The sequence below is a fragment of the Sus scrofa genome, chromosome 9, assembly GCF_000003025.6.
Source record: "Sus scrofa isolate TJ Tabasco breed Duroc chromosome 9, Sscrofa11.1, whole genome shotgun sequence".
NCBI classification, from domain to species: domain Eukaryota; kingdom Metazoa; phylum Chordata; class Mammalia; order Artiodactyla; family Suidae; genus Sus; species Sus scrofa.
In genome coordinates this window covers 96,919,853-96,943,054 of record NC_010451.4, presented here as the reverse complement: position 1 = coordinate 96,943,054, position 23,202 = coordinate 96,919,853, and the positions used below count along the sequence as shown (strand labels likewise).

General features: G+C 36.0%; 1 protein-coding gene across 2 annotated transcripts in view; it reads right to left on the bottom strand.

The window, feature by feature from the left end:
* The window catches only part of SEMA3E (semaphorin 3E), a 258,897-nt gene continuing 237,675 nt past the window's right edge, over positions 1,981–23,202 (bottom strand). Inside the window, exons 16-18 of one of the 2 annotated variants that reach the window (XM_013979781.2) lie at positions 21,187–21,326; positions 16,509–16,545; positions 14,235–14,777 (exon numbers count right to left, since the gene is read on the bottom strand). In XM_013979781.2, the coding sequence (XP_013835235.1) occupies positions 16,519–16,545; positions 21,187–21,326 (167 nt within the window). In that variant the 3' untranslated portion in view covers positions 14,235–14,777; positions 16,509–16,518. Of the gene's footprint in view, positions 5,240–14,234; positions 14,778–16,508; positions 16,546–21,186; positions 21,327–23,202 lie in introns of those variants that run through there. The other variant, XM_003130220.6, reaches the window with a different exon arrangement.

The window sequence follows — 23,202 nt, the reverse complement described above, 5'->3', positions numbered from 1 at the left end:
TTCAGCATAAGTTAAAGTGAGAGAGATACTAGTCAGAGAAGGACTTGTTGGCATTAAATATGGAGCAGCGCAGGGATCTCAGTTCTGGAAACACAAGGAATGGAATTCTCCCAATTACCTGAATGAAATTGAAAGTGGAGTCTTGCCCAGAGTCCAGGCAGCTGATACACTGATTCTGATCTTTTGAGATCCTAAGCAGAGAACCCAGCTGAGACATGCCATGCCTGAATTTTTTATTTATGGAAATAATGAGATGATGAATTTTTTAGTTGTTTTAAACTGCTTTAAAAAAATAAAATTAAGAAAATTTTAACCATTCTTTCAAAACAGTTTCTATTTATGGAATAATCTCCAAGGGATCATCCTGCTTACCACTAGCTTTTTGTATTTTTTGACTTGAAAATTGACCTTATAGTTTTGTTTTTCCCATTCCCCTCAAACCTATTCTTATCCACAGGGAAGGAATTTCCCACAATTTGGAAACGCTTTCTAATAAGTACGCTAACCCGATTGAAATAGGCCAACTCTCATGGATGAGAGGTCACTTCTTATCACATTTTCTTAACTTTTCACTCTTAACTTCAGATATTTTCAAATATCTTGAAATATTTGTAGGCTCACTTTACATATTTCTGTTTATTCCCTACCTGCTCTTTCTCTGTTCTTTCATTGTGTATTAGTCTGCTCAGGCTGCTATAAGAAAATACCATACACTGGCTGACTTACACAGAAGACAATTATTTCTCACAGTGCTGGTGGCTGGGAAGTCCAAGATCAAGAGACTAGCTGATTCATTCCTGACGAGAGCCCTCTTCCTGTCTTGCACATGGCTGCCTTCTTGCTGTGCCTTTTTTCTTTCTTTTTCATTAGATTATTTTTTCTTTTTCTGTACCACCTATCATCGCTACATCATTGCAGCTCCTCTGAATCAAAGCGTGGCTTTTCGGTGCCATCCTAACAAGAAGTCCCAAGATTTATAATTAGAAGTACTTTTCACAACATTTCAAATACTTGAAAAAAAAAATTAAAAGCCACACTCTTGTTGTGTGCCATATTGAATAAAATAAACTGAAGATGTAGAATTTTTCCAATGAAAATTGTAAACATATTCTCAGAACAAATATAATTCAATTTTTATCTCTATAACTTAATTGCATTATTAAGCAACTATCCAGTGCTTGCCATGTGGTTTTGGAATAAAAAGATGAGCGCATTCTTTCATTGCATTTGCATGATAGGCAAAGATTTCTAGTCCCCACACTGTTTCTCTACTTTCCTTCGACTGTTAACTGAATTTGCGTCTAAAAAGCAGTTTCAATGGGTTCACCAAATGCTATACAAAAGGTAGGCCCTGCATTACAAATGAATTCAAGTTTGAAACATAAACAGTGACCATTAATGGCACTGCCATATCATAAAACTGCCAGAAGAATTTCCTAGGCTGCAGTCAAATTCTTCCTTTAAAACACCCTAATTAATTACCGAATATAATAAAATTTGCCTTGTAAAGAAAGCTCCCAAAAGGAGTGATTTAACATTTAACCTCATATAAATGACCCCTCCCAAGTTCTTATACAATTATTACAGAAAACAAAAATTCAGATGCATTAAGATAGAAGTCAAGTCTTGCAAAAATTGTAACCATCCAACTAGTTACCATTTTAAAAGCACCCATTTTTCCATATCTCTTACCTGAATGATGTAGCTTTGAAAGGCATTTCCGGCTACTGGTCCTAGAAACATGATGCAGCATGAAACACGGTGTGGCATAAATCAAGCCAACTGCGGCAAGGTAATGAGATGAATGACCTCCTTCCTTCTTAAGAAAGTTGACTTATACATTTGAAAGGAAAGTGAACTGAATTCCTTCCTAACTCCTTAAAAATCAGCACTAGCTTTGGACGTTTACATTTAGGCTCAATATATTATGAAACGAAATTCAAATGACAAAAACTTAGAAAACACACCTCAGACAGCACATAAGGGTTTAGCAAATATTTATTTCTTTATCATTTAAGTTGAACTAAATAAAAATTATACATAATGGTACAAATTATGCAATGTATAGTGGCAGATCCATGTTGACAGTCGAAGAGACATGTGTCAATGGTCTTTGCAGCTTGCTACCAGATGATAATGTCTCATGGCTTATCAGTGAGAAGAAAAAATATGACACATGCTGTTATGGATGCAGGCAAGCAAATAACAGAGAAGCCATAGAGACAAAAATACCTCAGTATAGCCCTCCAGCTTATAACTAAGCCATTTAAACACAAACAAAACACATTCAATTTTTAATGAAAGCCAAAATATAATGCTATTTTCCCAAGAAAAATAAAATAAACATACCAGCTTAAATAACACACTATGATCAAAAGTGTTCATGGAAAATCTCTTATTTATATCTGATTCAAATGTAACAGCTGGCGTGAAAAATAAGCACTGCTTTTGAAGAAGTAACGCAGTGTGATATTCTGCTCTAAGAAAAAGAACACTGACTCCTTATTGTCATCATGACTGTGGTACTTTCTCCTGGGACCTCAACAACTATACAATGCTAGGTAATGTCTTAAATTTATTTGTCAGGCTGAAGATAATCCATTTTAAGGATAACAACTGCTGCGTTTGTTTCATGCTTCAACACCAACACTCAAAACAACTTACTGTATTTTACAAATTTTACAATGTTCATAATCACTATGAAAATTTACAAAACCCTACACCCTATAGCAAATATTTAACACTCGATAAAAACATCCTAAGTACTGAACTAATTTAGGAAGGAAAAAACTCTAAAATATGTATGGAATTGCCACTTAGTAAGCAGGCAAAGACTTCCTGTTCTCTTTTTTTTCTAGAGCTCTCATTAATGTTCACTTCTATTTTTAATCCCTGTTTTTCTAAGCTGACAGCATTGCACTGAAATATTCAGTGAAAAACACAAAAGAAAAAATCAGTAATGTAGAATGTTAGACACGGAAGAGACCTCACAAATCATAAAGTAAGATCCAGTTAAATTGTAATCTTCCTAGTTAACACATCTCCAAATCTATTTCAGACATCAACTTTGCTAAGGACCCTGTGATTTGGGGTTATAGTTTTATTTCCCCACACCAGGCAGGCTTTTACTGAAATACATGCTGTTTTCAGTTAATATTGGTAGGCAGCAATGACCTCCAGTGGATTTTTAGGTAAACAGCAACTGCATTTTTTTTAGAGATTGTTAATTTCCAACATATTTGTATCTTTAGAACTTTCAGAACCTGGCAGCTTATGGAACAAACTTTCCAAATCTTCTCAAATTTGTTAACTTTTGAATGAAACTACAAACCATCACAAGTTATCAACACTTTAACTTTTGTAATTGTATGCCTATAAGCCAATTTTAAAAATGAAATGAATATTATCCAAATTTAACATTTAAATATTCATAATTGTATTGTTTTCCTGTGTAATTCACTTGCACTTAGTTTTTATTTAAATAAAAATTCTCAATCTCATATTTTAGATAGTTACAGCTAAATAAAATAGAAGGAAAGATTTCAGGAAATAAGCATTCTCAAAAATAAAAACTGATAATATTTATGAGAAAGTAATCATGCTCCAAATGCTTCATAGTTAAGTGAGCCTCATGAACCAATTTTCTTATTTGTTAATATAAAATAGGAAAATTTGATATCAAAAGCCAAAATGATTTAATTTTTTAAATAATAAAATATCTTTCTGAAAAGTCTTTTTTTTTTGATCCCAGGGAATATTATTTAGAAGGCATAACATTTAATTTTTAATAGAGCTTTAGTGCTATTGCATCTCGTTTTTGGCTTGTGAGGTTATAAATATTCATAAACATATTATCTGCACCTTAAAACATGACATAAGCATTAGCACATTTTTACTTCAATTAATTTTTTTTTCTGAAAATGATCACGATATATTTACTGAGAAACTGCTTTCAAATCTTCACTGGACAATCTTTAGAATTTAAAAAAGATATGAGAATTTACCTTTTCTACCACAAGAGGGCAGCAAAAATGTTTTCAGTTAGAGTTCTGTCACTCCATCTGTTTGGACATCCCTCTGCTCTTTCTCTGCGAAGTTAACTTCATTCTCTCTGCACTGGAGTGAAACTGAAAAACCTGCATTTTTATCATGAAACAGAACTACTGTGATCGTGGCTTAATGAATGTTTTAAGAAAAGGACAAGCCTCAAAGTAACCACAATTTCTCTTTCATGGTTTACAATAATTACAACACACCTGCTTTGTAAAACTTGTGGCTTAGACAACACCAATATGATAATTCTTAAAAGGTACAGACGTTCACAGGAGAGTGTTAGAGTATCTCATATTCTACATATTGTACACCGTGGTGGAAAGGCAAGATTTAAAAAGACTAAGCCATAATCACCATGTGTTTTTCCATGGTTATGAAAGATTCTAATTTCTCATCAATATTGCTATAATCTTAATTTTCCATGGGTAAAATAATACTTGCCAAGGAACAGCAGCCAAGGACTCAAAACTACAGCTATGGTCACTTATTGATAAATATAATGTGAAATCATTGAGTAATACACTTATTTTTTAAAAAAAAATTAATTTTCTGTGAGGTTTAACCAGTCAAATGAATTATGTAGAATAATTTATCATAATGCCATTATAGTCATTTCTGTATTACAGAAATCTCTTTTAAGTAATGCAAAGAGGGTGGGTGGTTTCTCTCTCTCTCTCTCTCTTTAAGGTTCTAAATATAAACTCTTCAGAAGCCAGTAGATGGTTTGGCCCCATCAGGAGTCTAGCGCGTGCCTGGGCAGGCGATAGTGCTCGGCTTTTGGACGGAGCTTCTTTTCCTGTGGGTTGGCATATTTCCACTTGGAAGGGGACATTTTCAGCTTTTTTCTCTTCTTATCCGTGCACCATACCTTTTCACAGTATTCTTCCACTCTCTGGAAGTTGCTATAACCAATAAGCTGCAAGAATTCCTTGTACCATGGCTTGGTTCCCCGGGGAACGCTGATCCGGGCGGGACAAGGCAGCTTGTGAGTTCCGTCCTCTTCGTATTCTTTGTTGAACATTTCTTCTACTCGTTCCTCCTCCACCACCTCCAGGGTGATTTTACGGATTGTATGGACAAAACTATGCTCTACCGTCTGGCAAAAATAGGTCCCGGCATCCATTTTGCTTATCCGCAGGAAGAGTAAACCAAGGTCCATCTTAACCACTCTGTCATCTGTCTTCACCTGCAAGAACAAGAAAAGCAGTGGCTCTCAAGTATCATCCAGGAGAAAAGAGCACCAACCTAGAACCCTTCCCACTATCTATTTTGAGTTTTCTCATTTTTGTTATCACACTGTGAAACACTGAATGTCATGTACATTAATCATATTATGTACACATTACATAATATAAAGAATGCATTAACTATATCATACATTTATATAAACATATAACAATTATTTAAATATTATATTTCATTTTGTATTTATAAATGCATATTATAAAGTATAAATATATTCTAAATAAATATAAAGAGAATATATATATATATATGAAAGGGAAAGAGGCTAAGTAATTAAAACTAGGTGTCTGTGTGTATCCTGAACTTGCTTATACTGAGATCACTTCATACTAATGACTTTGAGGTCAATCTATAGCAATATTGTTAAGAGCAAAGTGAGAGAGCTTTCTTCCTAATGATTTCAATTAATCATTAGAAAAAAAAATCTAGTACAGCATAGCACTCTAAATTAGAGTGAAATGAAGATGTGCCAAATTTAATTTCTTTGGTTATGGCCAGAACAAATCCCATTTCTCACATACTTAGCTCAGGGGCTCTATGGTTCCCCAATCAAAATGATCAGTGTATCTACAAGGACCCATGATTAGGGAGCTGGGATACCTACCCTATCTCTCCTTACAAAAAAAATTATATCCATTCATTAATTTGGCGAGCATTTCTTACCTTTCTATCAGGCTGTCCATTTAACAGTGATTAAAATATAAACAAGTAAAACCCAGATTCTACTGTGAAGGACTTCACAGTCTAGTAAATATTAAGTCTGCTTTTACCTTCAGAATTCAAATATGTCCTTGTCATGTTTGTAACAGAATAACTTATGCACGTCTGCAAATAAATCATTGTAATTCAAGAAGAGCACAATAAGGCTTTTAATTCATAACTCATTTTATCACCAATAATTGTACTAGTGAGTGTATGACTTGACACTAGACAGAGCTAGATTCAAGTACTGACAGCACTGTCTACTAAATGGGTGAACGAGGATATTTATGCGTATTTTCTATCTTAGTTTTCTTTGTAAAAATAGAAGTAATAATCCTACTGTAACTTGAAGGATTGCTGTGAAGTTAATAAAATAACACAGGTGAGAAGACCTTGCGGGGTGCTATCAATACTGACCTCCAGCTTTCCTATATCCAGGAACACCTTGGAGATGTCGTGAGTTTGGTTCTGGACTACCGCAATAAAGTACATATCGCAATAAAACAAGTCATACAAATTTTTGGTTTCCCAGTGCATTTAAACATTATGTTTATACTATACTGTGGTCTATTAAGTGTGCAACAGCTTATGTCTCAAAAACAACATGTATACCTTAACTAAAAATACTAATTGCTAAAATATGCTAACCATCATCTGAGCTTTTAACAGGTTGCATTTTTTTTTTGCAATGGTAACAGCAGAGATCACTGATCACAGATCACCATAACAAATATAATAATGAAAAATTTTGAAATATTGTGATATGTGAAACCATGAGACAAAGACCTAAAGCAAGCACATACTGCTGGAAAAATAGCTCCAATAGACTTGCTCAAAGTGGGACTGCCATGACCCTCAAATGGTAAATACCACTGTGTCTGTGAAGAGTGATAAAGCAAAGTGCAATGAAATGAGGTATGCCTGTCTGTTCCTTTAGCTGAAAACAAAGTAGTATTTGTTTTCATGCAGCCTAGGGTCCCATCATGATGGAATAAAGGTAATTGGCACTCCACACTGGCTGATTTCCCCTTTGAGAATACAGAACAAAAGCCCCATTCACCTTTGCCAGTACAAGAGGGGCGTATAAAGATGTCACAAGCACACCACTTTGGCAGGAAAGGCCATTACCACAAGCATGTTTTCTGTCCCAAAGGTAAGTCTGGGGAAGACCTGCCAGGCTCAGCTCTCCCAAGCCTTAATCAATTCGAGCCCATCCGAAGTTGCAATGGGATTACTCACATGTGGTTACTTCTGTGTAGTAATAATGTGGCAAATGGCATTAGTGGTGCAGAAAGAGATTGTGTGCCAAATAGGGATGTTGATCAATTTCAAGGCTCCCGCAGGGTATGTAAGGTAAATTATTAAGCAGCTTCAGAGTGACACAGTTAGGTGATAAAAATCCTTCACAGGAAATTCCTCAACGTGGCAGGACCATGCCCTGATGGACAGAACTGGATGGCCTTACCTCAGGAAGTTCTCCCATGACGAATCAGTGAGAGCCCTCAACCAAGCCATCCTCACCACATAGAAACAATCTGTGATTTGTTGGTTGGTTTTGCTGAGAACATATCCTTGACACCTGCCACAGCAAATAACTCTTAAGGAGTTAGGATTCTGTGCCACTCTGTCCATTTCCCTGGGCTTCTGGGCACTCTTCACCACTAGCATTTTCCATAAATCCACCACACTATGCCTAAGACGATCTTGACTCTTAGCACATCCTCCGCTGTTTTTACACTTGTGGCTGCACTGGACACCTCCTTAAACGTCTTTCTTTTCCGTGTATTACATGCCATTACATTGGGGCTCTTCTTGGCTCCTTCTTGGTCTTTCCTGTGGATTTTTCATTCCTTTGAAGGCACAGTCAATCCTCTGTCCCTCCCTGACTTCATGTTTTATTTGCATCCATTGATAATTCTTCTACTTTCTCAATTCAATTAGGTTCTCTAAGATAGTGTGTCTTACACATAGATAATCCATTGTCTTGTATCTCTTATTCATTATAAAACACTGACCAAGACTCATGTATATGATTCTTCTTTAACTGCAATTCAATGCCTTTCCCTCAAATTGGACTCTGCTCCCATTTATTAACTTCCCTATTTTGGGCAGTTACATCATTATCCTTGTAGTCACCCTCTCCTCCACTGCTGGTCATTGTATACTTCACTATCATTTTTCTGCCTGCACATCCAATACACCAAGTTCCCATCAACATTTCTTCACCGGTGACTGGCAGAAACATCCATTCCATTTCCCTATTTTTGCTACATGTCAGACTCTCATACTTCATGACTTTTTGACCTTGTGTTACTGCAGGCACCCCTCAAATCTTTCTGTTCCTGCTTTCAAACCCAACTTGATTCTGCTTTAGGACCTATGCTCTTGTCTTTGCTTAGAGAGATTCCCACACTGGCACCTCTTCATCCCAAAAGGCTGAACTAAATCTCCTGTCTTCAAACAGGCTCCCTTTATTCCAGTGTCTAAGTATCTTCGTTTCCTTAATACCATCATTTCACCTGTTAACTTTTAGACACCTGAGCCTGTGACACTACCTGCAAATATATAACAACCATCTTTAGGACATTTTCTATTAACTGATATCACCCCCCTTTGAAGACTAATACTCTTCAAAGATGATTCCTTTTATCTCATGCTCCTGATTGAGAACTTATTCAGACTATGTTGTTTATCTGAGCAGGTGAGAATCACTCAATTAACCAGATTCTGTCTTTCTAAGTCTCCATGCCCCATACAGCGCAGTGTTGTGTTTCTCACTAGGGCTGGTGGAAAGAGGTGCATTTCTGGAGATGACTGAGCATTCTAGAAGGATTTCTTTGTGTGTTTACCTTCATGAAAACAATATAAATTCATAAACTCTACTTGGCATCATGTGGAAGATCAACCTCATTATCAGAGTTTGTGTTTATCCTAGATCCTAAACCATTTGCATAGTTTTAACAGTTTCCAGCTTCTGAGAACAAACATGGATTTAATATGTTAATGAGACATTTCAGCCAAATGAATACCAAATTTCTATGTTGTACTGTACATAAAATTTTTGAAGTCACTTGGGATACAGTGGGAGGGGCATGAGTCATCACATGGCACACGGTGCTATGGATAGATGTTTTACACACACATACACACTCACATGTGGTAGTTCCCATCCCATAACATGTTCATGAGGATACCTTGTTTCAGTGGAAAAAAATCATGGTATTTAATAGGCATTTAAATGGTGCATATATTTGTTTATATTTTCATTCAGTATTTGAATAAAGCCACAAGCATCAAAAATGCATTTCTTCTTTCATTCTAGTGACTGTTTAATAAATATTCTAAGTTATGAGAGCAGCATTAGAAAATGCTACACTTTTAAGAGCAGGTGCGTGGTTGGGGGAGAAACCTATAAAATCTCAGATTCAAATCTTCCTCCTCACAATGCCTACTGCTCTTGGCCCCTGTACTGCCAACTTATTTCCATGTCTACGTCTTATTCTGGTCTTAGTCTTTCTTTCCATGAGCTGAACTCCTTTCTAGCATCCACTCATCCATTAAAAAAAAATTTCCTTCCAGGCTTAAACTTTAACCTCTTAAATGCAGCACCTTAGACACTTGGCCATGCTACCAGGTAAACCTTCACTTCTTAAACGGATGTTTCTTTACAGCCCATGAAGGGTTTTTGCCTCTTTTTTTTTTTTTTTTTTAACTCAATAACATTCACATTTGCAGCACACAAGCTGGTATTTTTCATCCTTTTTCAAATTATTTTTCCATACCAGTTTCATCTCTTGAACCATGTTTTAAGTTTCATAAGGGCAATGTCTATCTTCTAATCATTCTGAATATTCCACAAGGAATAAAGTGCTCAGAGCACAGTGAGATGGAAGAATGCTATATAAAAAAGTTCATAGTGTACAAACCTGCAAAGCAATGGGGCAGACTAGGAAACCTCTACTCAAAAGCTATTCACTTTCACGAGGTACATTCAGTAATAATTTGGATAGAGAGGAAGCAAGCATGATTTGGGGGGCAGTTAGTAACTAATTAAAGAAGAGGGCTGTGTGCCACAGATACATGGGAAAAACTATTCTAGAATATTTCCTTTCCCTGAAAGGAACTTGCATATGAATATCATCATGATTATATTCCTTCATTCACTCCCTACCATACCTCCTGTGAGAGTGACTAATACTTGAAACAACAGGAGAGTCAGCCAGCCTAGTTTCTTGCATATAACAAGCAGTTTATAAAAAGTGGTTTAACATAAAACAAAAAGCAAAATATAGAAATAAATACAAATCCTTCGGCACTGGATGAGAAGTACTATCTTGGTCTTTTTATGTTTTCGAGTCTGGTATAAAAAGCAGGTGTTTCTTTCATAATCAGAAACCCAAGTTGGGGAAACAGTGTACTGTGTATATATTAAGCCCAGACTGATTCAAAAATATGGAAGCACAACAATTATGGTGAGAACTCTCCTACATCATGTATCTTGCCTGTTATATATAGTGCCTATCTCTGAATTTTGGTCTCCCCTCCTGGGTACAGTGAATCAGAATTTCCGAAATAAAATATATTTTAACTCTGGAGTCTGGACAGCTGTACACTATGTAGGTTAAATTGCTTTGAAAGTTAAATGCATCTTCATTGGCCCATGAATGCCTACAAATAAAAAAAAAAACTTAGAAATTTGTATTTGAAGTCCTTCCACGATTTAATCTTTATACTTTAGTTAACATGGGTACCTTCAGCATCAAATCTTGATTACAGAATTGTTTTCAGCCAGCTGTGCTGTCTGCAGACCAGATTTCCCTGGTCTAGAAGACAGTACGTAATACATCATTTTATCAAATATTCTTATAGGCAATCTACAAAAATCCAAAATTTCTGACTGAAAATGGTTTTAATATTCTGGAGCTATAAAGATTGATTCAGTATGTTTATAATGTCAAATAAAAAAAAGTAATTGAACAAAGAACCCTGCACATCTGGTAGCTGGTCAGGAAGAAGCAGTGATTTCCATGTGTCTCAACCATATGGTTCCACAATTTTTATAGGAAATAGAGAGACACAGTCTTGAATTGGTTTAGTTCAGAATACATTTAACAATGATATCAATTTTAGTCGAGAAATGAAGACCAACAATTTATATGTTTGTTTTTTTAATCTGGTCCACCTTCAATACAAAAAATTTTGTTTGACTTACAGAAAATATGCCATATATGACAGTATAAAAATTTTACTTTTATTAAAAACACTTTCCAATGTGAACTCGGTATATGATAGAGATAATTCCCCAAAAGAGACAGGAGCAATTACTTAAGAGCTCATCTGGGGAAACCTATCACACTATATAGAGAACAAATAATGTTGTATATATACTTTTGATTAAAGATCCAAATGTGCAAAGATTTTATCAAATACAGGAAGATGCTGAGAAGGAAGTTATCATAAATAAAAACTCTATACTCTGAAAAAATGTTCTATTTGAAATATCAACCACATCAAAGAAGTTTGGAATATTTATATTCAAGAATGTATTAAGGTGCACAGAAGATGCAAAACACTCTTTTTTTTTTTTTTGTCTTTTTATCTTTTTAGGGCCACACCCATGGCATATAGAGGTTCCCAGGCTAGGGGTTTAATCAGAGCTACAGCTGCCGACCTACACCACAGCCACAGCAACACCAGATCCGAGGCACATCTGCAACCTACACTACAGCTCACAGCAACACCAGATCCTTAACCCACTGAGTAAGGCCAGGAATTGAACCCTCAACCTCATGGTTCCTAGTTGGATTCATTTCCGCTGCACTGTGACCTGAACTCCGCAAAGAACTCTTGAATGTCAACAAAGAGAAATAAAAGAGAAAATGGAAAAAGCATTTAAACAGGCAATTCAGAGGAGAAACTCAAATGTTTAATAAGTATACAATTTAATGTTCAACTTTACTAGTAATTTTAGAAATGCAAATTTAAACCTTACACGCAGAAAAAAGACAAAAATGAGAAAACACCAAATACAGGTGAGGGTATGGGGGAACTGCGAACTCACATGAACTGCTTTGAGAGTACAGATGGTGCAGACATTCCGGAAAGCAAACTGACAATAGCTATAGAAATAAAGGATGTTGATAGATAATAATGTAGAAATTTGCACCCAGATCTCTAAGGGGTTGCCTGTAGAGATGATCATTAAATATCAGTAGTGGGGAATTACCACTCTTAGGGGAATGAGTCAATTACGAGCAATGAATGCGCACCCTGGGATAAACAGCAGTCAGACACAATGCAACAGAGACACACACAGCCACAATGTAAACCAGACAAAAGAGTGCTGAGTTTTAAGAAGTTGAAGCAGAGTAAGATCTATAACACAAAACATTTATTTTCACAGCTAATGTATACTAAAATGTTACATACTTGTTCAATATGTAAATACAGTATTGAACTTATGACAATCATTACAGTGGATGCATATGGAGAAAGAAGGAAGGGGACCTCCTATTGTGGCTCGGCAGGTTATGAACACGATTAGTATCCATGAGGATGTGGGTTTGATCCCTGGCCTTTCTTAGTGGATTAAGGATCCAATGTTGCTGTGAACTGTGGTGTAGGTAGCAGATTCAGCTCAGATCCCACGTTGCTATAGCTATGGCATAGGCTGGCAGTTGCAGTTCCAATTCCACCCCTGGCCTGGGAACTTCCATATGCTGCAGGTGCAACATGGCCCTAAAAAGTCAAAAAGAAAAAGAAAGAAGGAAAGAAGAAAGGAAGGAAAGGAAGTAAGAAAGAAAGAGAAAAAAAGAGAAAAAGAAAAAGGAGGAAGCAAGGATAAAAGTGGAGAAAGGTGGTCCAAGAAAAATAAAGTAAAACAAGAGAGGAGATCTGTGTGGACTGATCACGACAACATGCCATCAAAATAAGTAGTATGACTAAGTAAAATTTGCATCTGAAGTCGAAAACGAGAAAGAAAAAGCAAAACAGACAAAAACCTCAGATGTTTATAATAATTATCTTGGTATGTCAAAGAAGAAACTAAGTTGGCTGTAAGATCTATTCATGCTCTAGGATACTACAATCATATACTTTTAGAAATTCTGCTCAAAAGAAGCAACAGTTTAAGAGAGTATTTTATTGAAAATTTCTATAGATAAGAACATCAGGATGGTCAGGATGGAGAGGACAGAGGATGAAAGTAAAATGATGTTTCAGTACAAAATGAACACCATATGGTACTGAGCAGCCACTCTCTCAGGAGTATAAATTCAGCACTAGATTTCCTAGTGACCAAAGGAAAGAGGAAAATATGATAAATTCTGAGATCCAAATGTTTCTAAAATATATTTTTTTAAATCACTCCTTATGACAAGTATATCTTTTCCTGGCACTGATGTACGAGAAAAATCTCATCTGTGTTTTCATAAAATGAGAGGCAGGTGTCCAAACAACAGCACTGCAATAAATACGTTTCCTTACAGTAATGCCTCAGTGTTCACTGAGGACAAGATGTCCAAGTCCCGTTCAGTATAAGTCATTCCATGGGTTTAAACAATATGATATGGATATACAGTTCTAAGCTGATATATTATCAAGCAGATGTGTACTTATTCTTGAGAAGATGATAAAAACCACAATGTACACTAGAACAAGAGAACTTAGAAAATGAAGGAATTGGTGTTTTTAAGCATCTACTGAGTGCCTGTAGATGGGCTTGCTGCACTACCATGTTGCTTTATTTAACCAGATGTCTAGAGTCAGATTGGTCTCGGAGGGATAAAACATAGCTCCATATCTGATTCCATAGATCTAAAAGGAATGTTTAGTTTTCAAGGACGTTCAGCATTCTCTTGGAAAAGTAACAGAAGAGAGTTCTGCCTGAAACTCTAAACCCATTTCTACTCTTAGGACCAAGTTGCTTTATATTCTCCCTTTATACAACAGAAATGTGTCTTTGCCATTGCAAAGAGACAAAACGAAATTAAAAAGCTATACAGCTAATTACCCCAGAACTAAAATATGGGGCGTATAACATTATAAAAATATGCTTGTCAAGGCTGAAAAAGGTAAATTCTAAATATTTACCTGTAAAGAGTTGTTAGTTTAGAAAAAAGGAGCACATTTTAATAGACTTAAGTAGAAACATCAAAATTACTAAAGAGATATTTGAAATGAAGCAAAGAGTTCATGCACTTTAATATTATGACAACAAGAAAAACAAATAATATTCACATGGAACAAATCTGATGCTTTCAGAACATGTATATAAAGACAAAAATGTAAACATAGGGCTGTCATTGATCCCTGCCATGGATTACCTAGCATTGGTGAAGGTCGAGAAAATATGAGTCATCTAACAACCAAGAGGACAGAATAAAGATTTTAATCATATTCTCCTAGTTTCAATGACATAATACAACCACAACTTTAAAAGATGTAATCTGTGTACTCTATTTTTCTGTTGAGAAACTGTCTCTATAATGCACTGTATCATCAATAAAATTATGCTTTCATTGAGACTACAAATTTAGCATATATGCAGTGAATTCTAAGATATGTAGAAGGAACTTCTGATTGATAAGTTAACCATGTCTCTTAAATTTCTCAACAGTATTTAAATAACTTTGATGCATTTATTCAACTCAGCAGCTGGTCTGAAGACAAAGTCGAGAAGTCATAATTTTTGGCACAGAGCAAAAAAAAAAAAAGAGAGTAAAGTCAAATTGAAGATTTGGAGTTCTGATGTCAACTTACATCCTCTCTTGAATTTTCTATAATAAAGAAGCACATTTGAGTATTATTTAAGCAATCTATACAATGAATAAATTGATACTTTATTTTTAAGAAACACAAACATACACAAAAATAGTCTCCCTTAAACTGAGAATCCCCAAAAGAAGGATCAACAAGGAACAAGGAATCTTCTATGCTTACAAGAGATACATTATAATGGCAGTCTCATGGACCAGCAGCTTCTTGGCCTGCCTTATACCACTTTGGCACAGGCATAAAGAATATTTTATGTCTCTTGGGACTGTCCCCAAATTTCCCCACTGGGAATTTATCGACTCCTTTCTAGAACCCAACTTTTAGAGTGTCTCTGTAACACACATTGGCTTTGTCAGAAAAGGACTAAAGTCCAAAAGAACATACTCCAGGAAAATACTCATTTTGCTTGGTTTTGTTGAAACTCATTCCAATGAAATTAGAGTGCTCAGCACAAAATGAGGGCTTTCTTTTTCATAGAAAAGTATTTTGTCCAAAGTACAGAGATATTTAAAATGGTTTCACTTGTATGTGTTTTCATTTGAGCTCTTTAATCAGAGGTTGACAAATTTCCTGTAAAGAGCTATAAAGCAAAGATGAGCTTTGTACGTCACATGGTCTCTTATAACTACTCAAATTTGCAGTTGTAGCATGAAAACAGTCACGACACCAGGTAAACAAATGGATGTGGCAGTTTTCAAATAAAAGTTTATGTATAAAAGAGGCTGAGGGCCCTATTTGCCCCCAGGTTGCAGTTTGCCAACTTCTGCTTTAAGTCATTGTCAAGGTTCCAAAGACCATACTACTTTCAGGTTAAAAATAATATACTCCAAACTTAAAACATTCAAGATGATGATCCTATTAATGTGAGCAGCTATACTAATCTTCTGAGTATCTTGAAGAAACTATGGCTTTCTTTGTCATAATAACTGAAAATTATACACAGTGAGCTAATAAACATTTAAACCTAAGCAAATCAATTCATATTTTTTCCTCAATTAACTTATTTCAAAACGTAGTGCTCATGCATTTTAGAGAAAGAGGAATACATAGAGAAATTCTTCAATTTGTCCAACCATGTGCCTTAGCAAGTGGGGGTTTCTTTCCAAATATCTACAATTATTTTGGAGATTTATAAATTCAAATACATGGAATTGCATCTTGCTTAACCCCCAAGTCTGCAAGCCAGTTTCTTAAGAAATGTGTTTAAACAGTTTGTGTAGTGTTTTTATTGGCTTACAAATCAAGTGAAATAGTTCCTAGATCAATCTGTTCTTTTTTTTTTTTTTTTTTCCTTTTTGGCCACCCTGTGGCATATGAAGTTTTTGGGGCAGGGATCAGATGGCAGCCACAGTTGAGATCTATGCCACAGCTACAGCAACGCTGGATCCTTTTACCCTGTGTGCTGGGCTAGGGATTGAACCTGCATCCTGGTGCTACAGAGACACCATCAATCCCACTGAGCCACAGCAAGACTCCCAATCTGCTTGTTTTTGCATCCTTATATACAGTCACAGGTCTACACCTACTGTGTTATTTCTCATCTCCATCACTTGTGCTTATACCACTCTTTCTAATTTAGATTCTACTCATTCATCATCCATCAAGACATAACTCAAATGTCACCTCTGCCTTGACTTTTCCCCTAATTTTCCATTATGCTACCTCTACAAACATTTTCTTTTTCCATTGTTTCACACTACACTGTAATGAACGTAATATAATTACCTGCTTACCTTACGGTATTCACTTAAAGACTGCAGGCTTCATCACCTATAAAGATAGGCTCTGAATGAATATTTACTGAAGTAAAACACTTATTTTAGATACTTAAATATGGAGAACAGAAGTCCAGAAATGTATTCCATCTGCAATGTTGAACAGCCTTCACAATTTTCAGTAATACCAAAGAGTATATGTGAAGTAGTTACTATTACATATATGGGGCAGCCACTTGCCCATCTTTTGACCCTTGTAAGTAAACGCACACTGACAGTTAACATGGTATCATTGAACACAAAGATGTATGTCCCTATCACCTCAATAATTACCTGCTTCCACCTTTATTCCCACCCCATTACATTCTAAATACCCAAAGTCATCTTTTTAAAATCAAATACTAATTACATCATAGCTCTGCTGAAAACTACCCAATATCTTACTATTTAATTCAGAGAAAAACCCAAAGCCCTTTGTAGGGGCTACAAATCTCTGCAGGAGCTGACCTTTGATCTCACTTTTGGACTCAGTTTATGAGTTTCCCTATTGCTCCTTCTCCTCTAGCTACTACCCTCCACTCCAATGTTCTTTGAACTTATTGGGTGGCATCCTGATAAGGCAGGGGCTCTACCTCTGCTGCTCCCACTGTCCAGAAAGCACTTCTCCAACACTGTCACATGGCCTATCACCTCACCTCTTTCAAGTCATTTCCAAATGTCACTTTGTTGGTGAACTTCCCAGCAAGGCCTTCCATGACCACCTGTTTAAAATTACAACCTTTTCCTGCAAATCATCTCTCTTCTATTTCCCCCATATCAGCACCTGATACATTAAGTAACATTCTTATTTAGTTATAAGTCTTCCATCTTTCTCCATTCTCCAGAATACAAGTTTTACAAAAGCAAGACATAGTAGGTGCTCATTAAATATGTTTCAAATAAATGAATAAAGCAATATTTCAGTTAAAAACCCAAGAAAAGGAGGTAGAGGGCTCTGAGTTTCATATCCAGATAAGCTCAAATGATAGAGTGTACTTATTTTGCTAGAGAATCCCACTTCTACTGCCTGGCCTAGGGTAGAATCCTAAAAAAAAGCAACATGACAGTGGAAATTCACTGATGTACATGTTGTATAATAATGATTTCTGGATTAACTGGGCACTCTTCAAATTAATGACAGGTTCTCAGACATTTTAACATGAGGAGAAGTGCTCAGTTACCAATACTGCAGTGGCATGCTCTACTAAACCCTGAGAGAAAAAAATACACACACACACACACACACACACACATTTGACATCAGGAGCATTTTTCAGAAATCAAATTCCAGAACCTCTGCCGTGAACAGTTTTCCATTTGCTCTATGCTTGTCCCAGAGCATGTGAAACTATATTTAGAATTTTGATTTCAGAAGCTGGTATCATTCAGCATTAAGCACTGAGAGACCTGGATCAGAAATCACCTTACTAGCTATGAATAACCAGGGAATTTTTTCTGTTTCTCAATGATCTCATTGATAAATACATTTTTTAGAATAAAATCGTACATTTTATAAAATGCATATAGCAAATCCCTCATGGCTTGGATGATACATAAACGTGAAGCAGCTCAGCCCAGGAGCCTGGAACACTTGAGTTCAAGCCTTGGGTCCATCGCTGACTTTGTTTATGAGCTATGCCTCTTTGAGTTTAAGTTTCTGCATTTATAAGAGGAGGATTATTATGCCTCATGTGCAGTTGTGAGATGCAAGAATAATAACGTAAGGTGCCTACCACGGTTCCTGCACGCATTAGACAGACTTTAAAAGCAGCCTCATCTATCAAGTCTCCTGTATGAAGTCTTTCCCATAGGATTTTATAATAATAGAAACACACCATAATTAATCAGGTCATCAAGCCAAGGGAAAATGCTCCCCTATGAAGTATTTATAAATTAGCCTTCCCACACGCATTTATGGAATTAATAAAATGTACAGATTGCACTTCATATGTGTTATTTAAGGAAGCAGGAAACCATAAAGTACATATTCAAGAGAACTGCAGTAACCCAGTTTGAAAACTAGATAAGTGAACTGCTAGAGGCTTTCCAGAAATCTGGCTATGGAGCATTTCTAAAGATTCACTGGAGCAAAAAATGTCATCCACCTGAAGATGCGGTTTCCAGACAAGTTAAGAGGGTTGAGTGTGGATTCGTGAGCACATTCCAGACTCAAATATTTCAGTTCAATAAAGGGATACAACAATCAAAATTTTTAGAAAGGCTATGATCTGACTGTGGCCTGTAGTGTACATAATGAGCCCTGATAGCCATTGTCAAGGATGCTCTAAAAAGCATTCCCTCATGAGGTAAGAATTGGAATAGCTGAACTTGAACATCTTTATGATGGTGATCTAATAATAAAATGATCTTACATGTCTTATAGTAACCATAATAAATGCAAAAATGGTCCAAATTCTAAACCCTAAAAACTCCAAAAACTCTAAAAAAGACTCTAAGCAGATGCTAAAAAACTCTGAAAGGAAACACACGTAAAGTCACTCAGCTCCATGTACACAGCATAACATGTTTAGCTTTTGATGAAATCAGCAATTTTGTGTTTTGTTTTGTTTTGTTTTAGATTGTAAATAAATAAATGTGTGTGTGCATATATATATGTGTGTGTGTATGTGCATGTGTGTCCATAGAAGCCGAGTACTCTCTAATTATGACCTAACTCGTAAAGAGAGTAAACTCAAAATTTCAAGTATCAGTAAATACATCAGGGAAACTTGAATGTAGTTGAAAATAGTGACACAATTTTGGGGGAAACGAAGTAGAGTATACTAACAGTATGAAAAAAGAAACTTAAAAGTTGAACACTGATGGCTGCAGCATGTCAAAATGATTTGGTAAAGATTTCCAAATGAGACAGATTACAGTGAGTCCCAAATGAGAAACAGAACATTCTGAGTGCATAAAACTACTGATGAAAGAATTACTTCTCTGTCTTCTGAAACCATTCAACTAGAGGAACTATAGAACATTTCCAGGTCTTCTCCTGACAAGTGAGTTTGATGGAATGTAAAAATCAGTTTTATTTCAGGTTTGTGGAATGGAAAATACTTTAGTACTCAGTCAACAATTTATTTCAGTGCAATACCTAGTACCATTTTTGAACACATGTTTATCCTTATGATGTCATGAAAATTTAGGATAATTTTCCTTTCCTCATTGCCTTTCTATATTCTAATAGTCTTTGTTGAGGTGCCTTTCTCTCTAATAATTTAACCCAGGAACCTGGAATTTATAAGCTTCGTCATCTTCCAGAAAGTCCTGTATGATTCTAGACCAAAAACATGTTGGATTTTTATTTCTGAAGCAGGCTAGGACAAAAAGGCATAAAATGTCATCATGCTCTACAGTTGGAATCAGTCACTTAGATTTCTAATGACTAATGTTTGCTCTCTGGGGCCAAAATGGGGTGGAGCCTTCTCTGACCCCTATCTGATGAGTACCTATTAGCTCTCCTCTGTGTCCTAAGGTAGGTCTCTAGAATTTCTCTCTCTTATCCAAATACCTTCTCTTTACTAAGAACCATTTCCTAATATTCACCAAAATCTATTTCCCTTTAATAAAACCAAATTTTCTTCCACTTTCTATTTTATAATTACGCTTTTGTAAAAATTGAGTACAAAACCCACACGGACGGCAACAATGCTCTATCTGCTTTCAACTGCTTCACACCCTTGACCTCTCCCTCCACACTACCAGCTCACTAGACCTGCATTCATCTACCCAGTGATTGCTTCCAGGCTATTCCATGTGCATGCTTTAAATGCTGCCTATCCTTCCATTTATAAAAGCAGTCCAACTCATTTCTTTCTCATTACTTAGATAATTATAGAAATATAATCTCCACCACTAAACTTGCTTAAAAAGACAAAATTACTGATGCCTTCCTTTTGTTCCTGGTAGACAACAGTGGAACCCCTGACACAATGTCACATAAGCATTTAACAGCTTTATCATCAATTGGTTTAATGGCACTGTTGTTGTTTTAATTCTATTATCCATGTGTCTAAGAGGTATGCAATAAGGGTATTTAATTTTGCTAATTTCCTGAAACATTGCTTTGGGTGATATAATTTGAGACCATAATTTTGAAAACATGACAATAAAATCATGAAGAAATAAATACCTACTAAGTAAAAATCTAATTCTATATTCCAAATTTTATACATATATATGTGTGTATACTTGATTATATATGTATATGTATATAATATATATAGATGTATATAAAAATCTATATATACATGCATTTTAAAATATTTGCATATATACAGATATATGCATATATCCATACATATACAATCATATATAAGTCAAATATAATAAAAAGAAAAATACCTTTTTTTTTTGGTTATGGCTGCACCTGTGTTATGTGGAAGCTCCCATGCCAGGGATTGAATTCCAGCACAGGATCACTGCACAGAGTCAGGGATTGAAACCACAACTCCCACAGCGATCCAAGCCACTGAAGTTGGATTCTTAACCCACAGTGACACAGTGGGAACTCCCAAAATACCCATTTCTCAAATGACAGGTAGTACAACATATTGTTTAATTTTTAAGTACCCAAATAAGTCATCATCTGTTTACTAATATGCACACTATATGCAAGACACCACAGAGTGAATGTGCAGCTTTGAATTACCTCCTCTTTTCTTGTGTCACGTCCTTTCTGTACAAACCAGATAACTTTTGCTTGTAAAGATCGTGGGGTACATTCCAGCAAAGTACTGTTGTTCTCTATGCCATAGGCCAATCGCTCTTCCGTCTTATCCAGAGCATCCCCTGTAAAATAAATTTTAACATCAGCCCTGAGAGTTTGATTTTATTCATAAATAATATTTTTAAATGATTCCTTATTTATATCCCTACAGAAAAGTGAATAAATTTTTTTAATTTATTTTTTTATTGTTATTCCCCCCAGTTACACATAGATGTGTACATAATTTTTCTCCCACTGTCGTGCTGCGTTGTAAGTATCTAGACATAGTTTTCAGTGCTACACAGTAGGATCTCATTATAAATCCAATCCATGAGCAATAGTTTGCATCCATTGACCCCAAGTTCCCAATCCCTCCCACTCTCTCACCCTCCTCCCGGGCAACCACAAGTCTATTCTCCAAGTCTGTGATTTTCTTTTCTCTGGAAAGGTTCTTTTGTGCCTTATATTAGATTCCAGATATGAGTGATATCATATGGTATTTGTCTTTCTCTTTATGACTTATTTCACTCAGTATGAGAGTCTCTAGTTCCATCCATATTGCTGCAAATGGCATTATTTCATTCTTTTTTATGGCTGAGTAGCATTCCATTGTGTATATATACCACCTCTTCTTAATCCAATCGTCTGTCAATAGACATTTGGGTTGTTTCCAGCTCTTGGCTATTGTGAATAGAGCTGCAATCAACATACGGGTGCATGTGTCTTTTTTAAGGAAAGTTTTGTCTGGATATATGCCCAAGAGTGGGATTGCTAGATCACATGGTAGTTCTATGTATAGATTTCTAAGGTACCTCCATACCGTTTTCCATAGTGGCTGTACCAGCTTACATTCCCACCAACAGTGCAGGAGGGTCCCCTTTTCTCCACACCCTCTCCAGCATTTCTTATTTGTGGACTTATTAATTTTGGCCATTGTGACTGGTGTGAGGTGGTATCTCATGGTAGTTTTGATGTGCATGTCTCTAATAATCAGGGATGTTGAGCATCTTTTCATGTGCTTGTTGGCCATAAGTGAATAACTTTTATTACTTATTGCTAATTTCTACGCCAGGTCATTTACAGAATTTATTGAGAAAGAGTAGCATACCAAAAACTAGGATTATAAAGGCACAGTAGGCTATGAGTTGAGACAGAAAGAAGTAACTGGGAGTTTGATTCCAAAGGATGGAACATTCAGAACGTTAGGAAAGTGCATTGCCGTTAAAAACACAGGAGATCAGTGGCATCATCCATTAATAAGGCAGGCAAAAGAAGGAGAGGGTAGGGAAGGGAGAGATTGGGAGTTTGGGACTGGCAGGTGCAAACTACTATATACAGGGTGGATAAAGAACAAGGTCCTACTGTACAGTATGGGGAACTATATACAATATCCTATGATAAACCAGAATGGAAAAGAATATGAAAAAGAACATAGTGATAAAGACATATATGTATATATAGACATACGTACATATAGTTGAATCACTTTTCTATACAATAGAAATTAACACAACACTGTAAATCAACTATATTTCTTTTTTTTTTCTTTTTTAGGGCCGCACTCATGGAATATGGAATTTCCCAGCTCATATCACAGCTGCAGCCGCCAGCCTATACCACAGCTGCAGTAACACGGGACCTGAGTCATGTCTGTGATCTATACCACAGCTCATGGCAACAACAGATCCTTGACCCACTGAGCAAGGCCAAGGATTGAACCCGCATCCTTGTGGATCCTAGTTGGTATCATTAACTGCTGAGCCAGGAAGGGAACTCCTGAATCAACTATATTTCAATAAAATAATAATTTTTAAAAAGCAGGCAAGAGATCAAGAGCACCAAACCAAAGCAAGGCATAGGACTAAACTTCAAGGTTAGAAACAAACACAGAAAGCAGAAATTGAGGAGATACGGCACTACATAAACACAAGTGTGATTGATATCTTGACAATGGAGTGC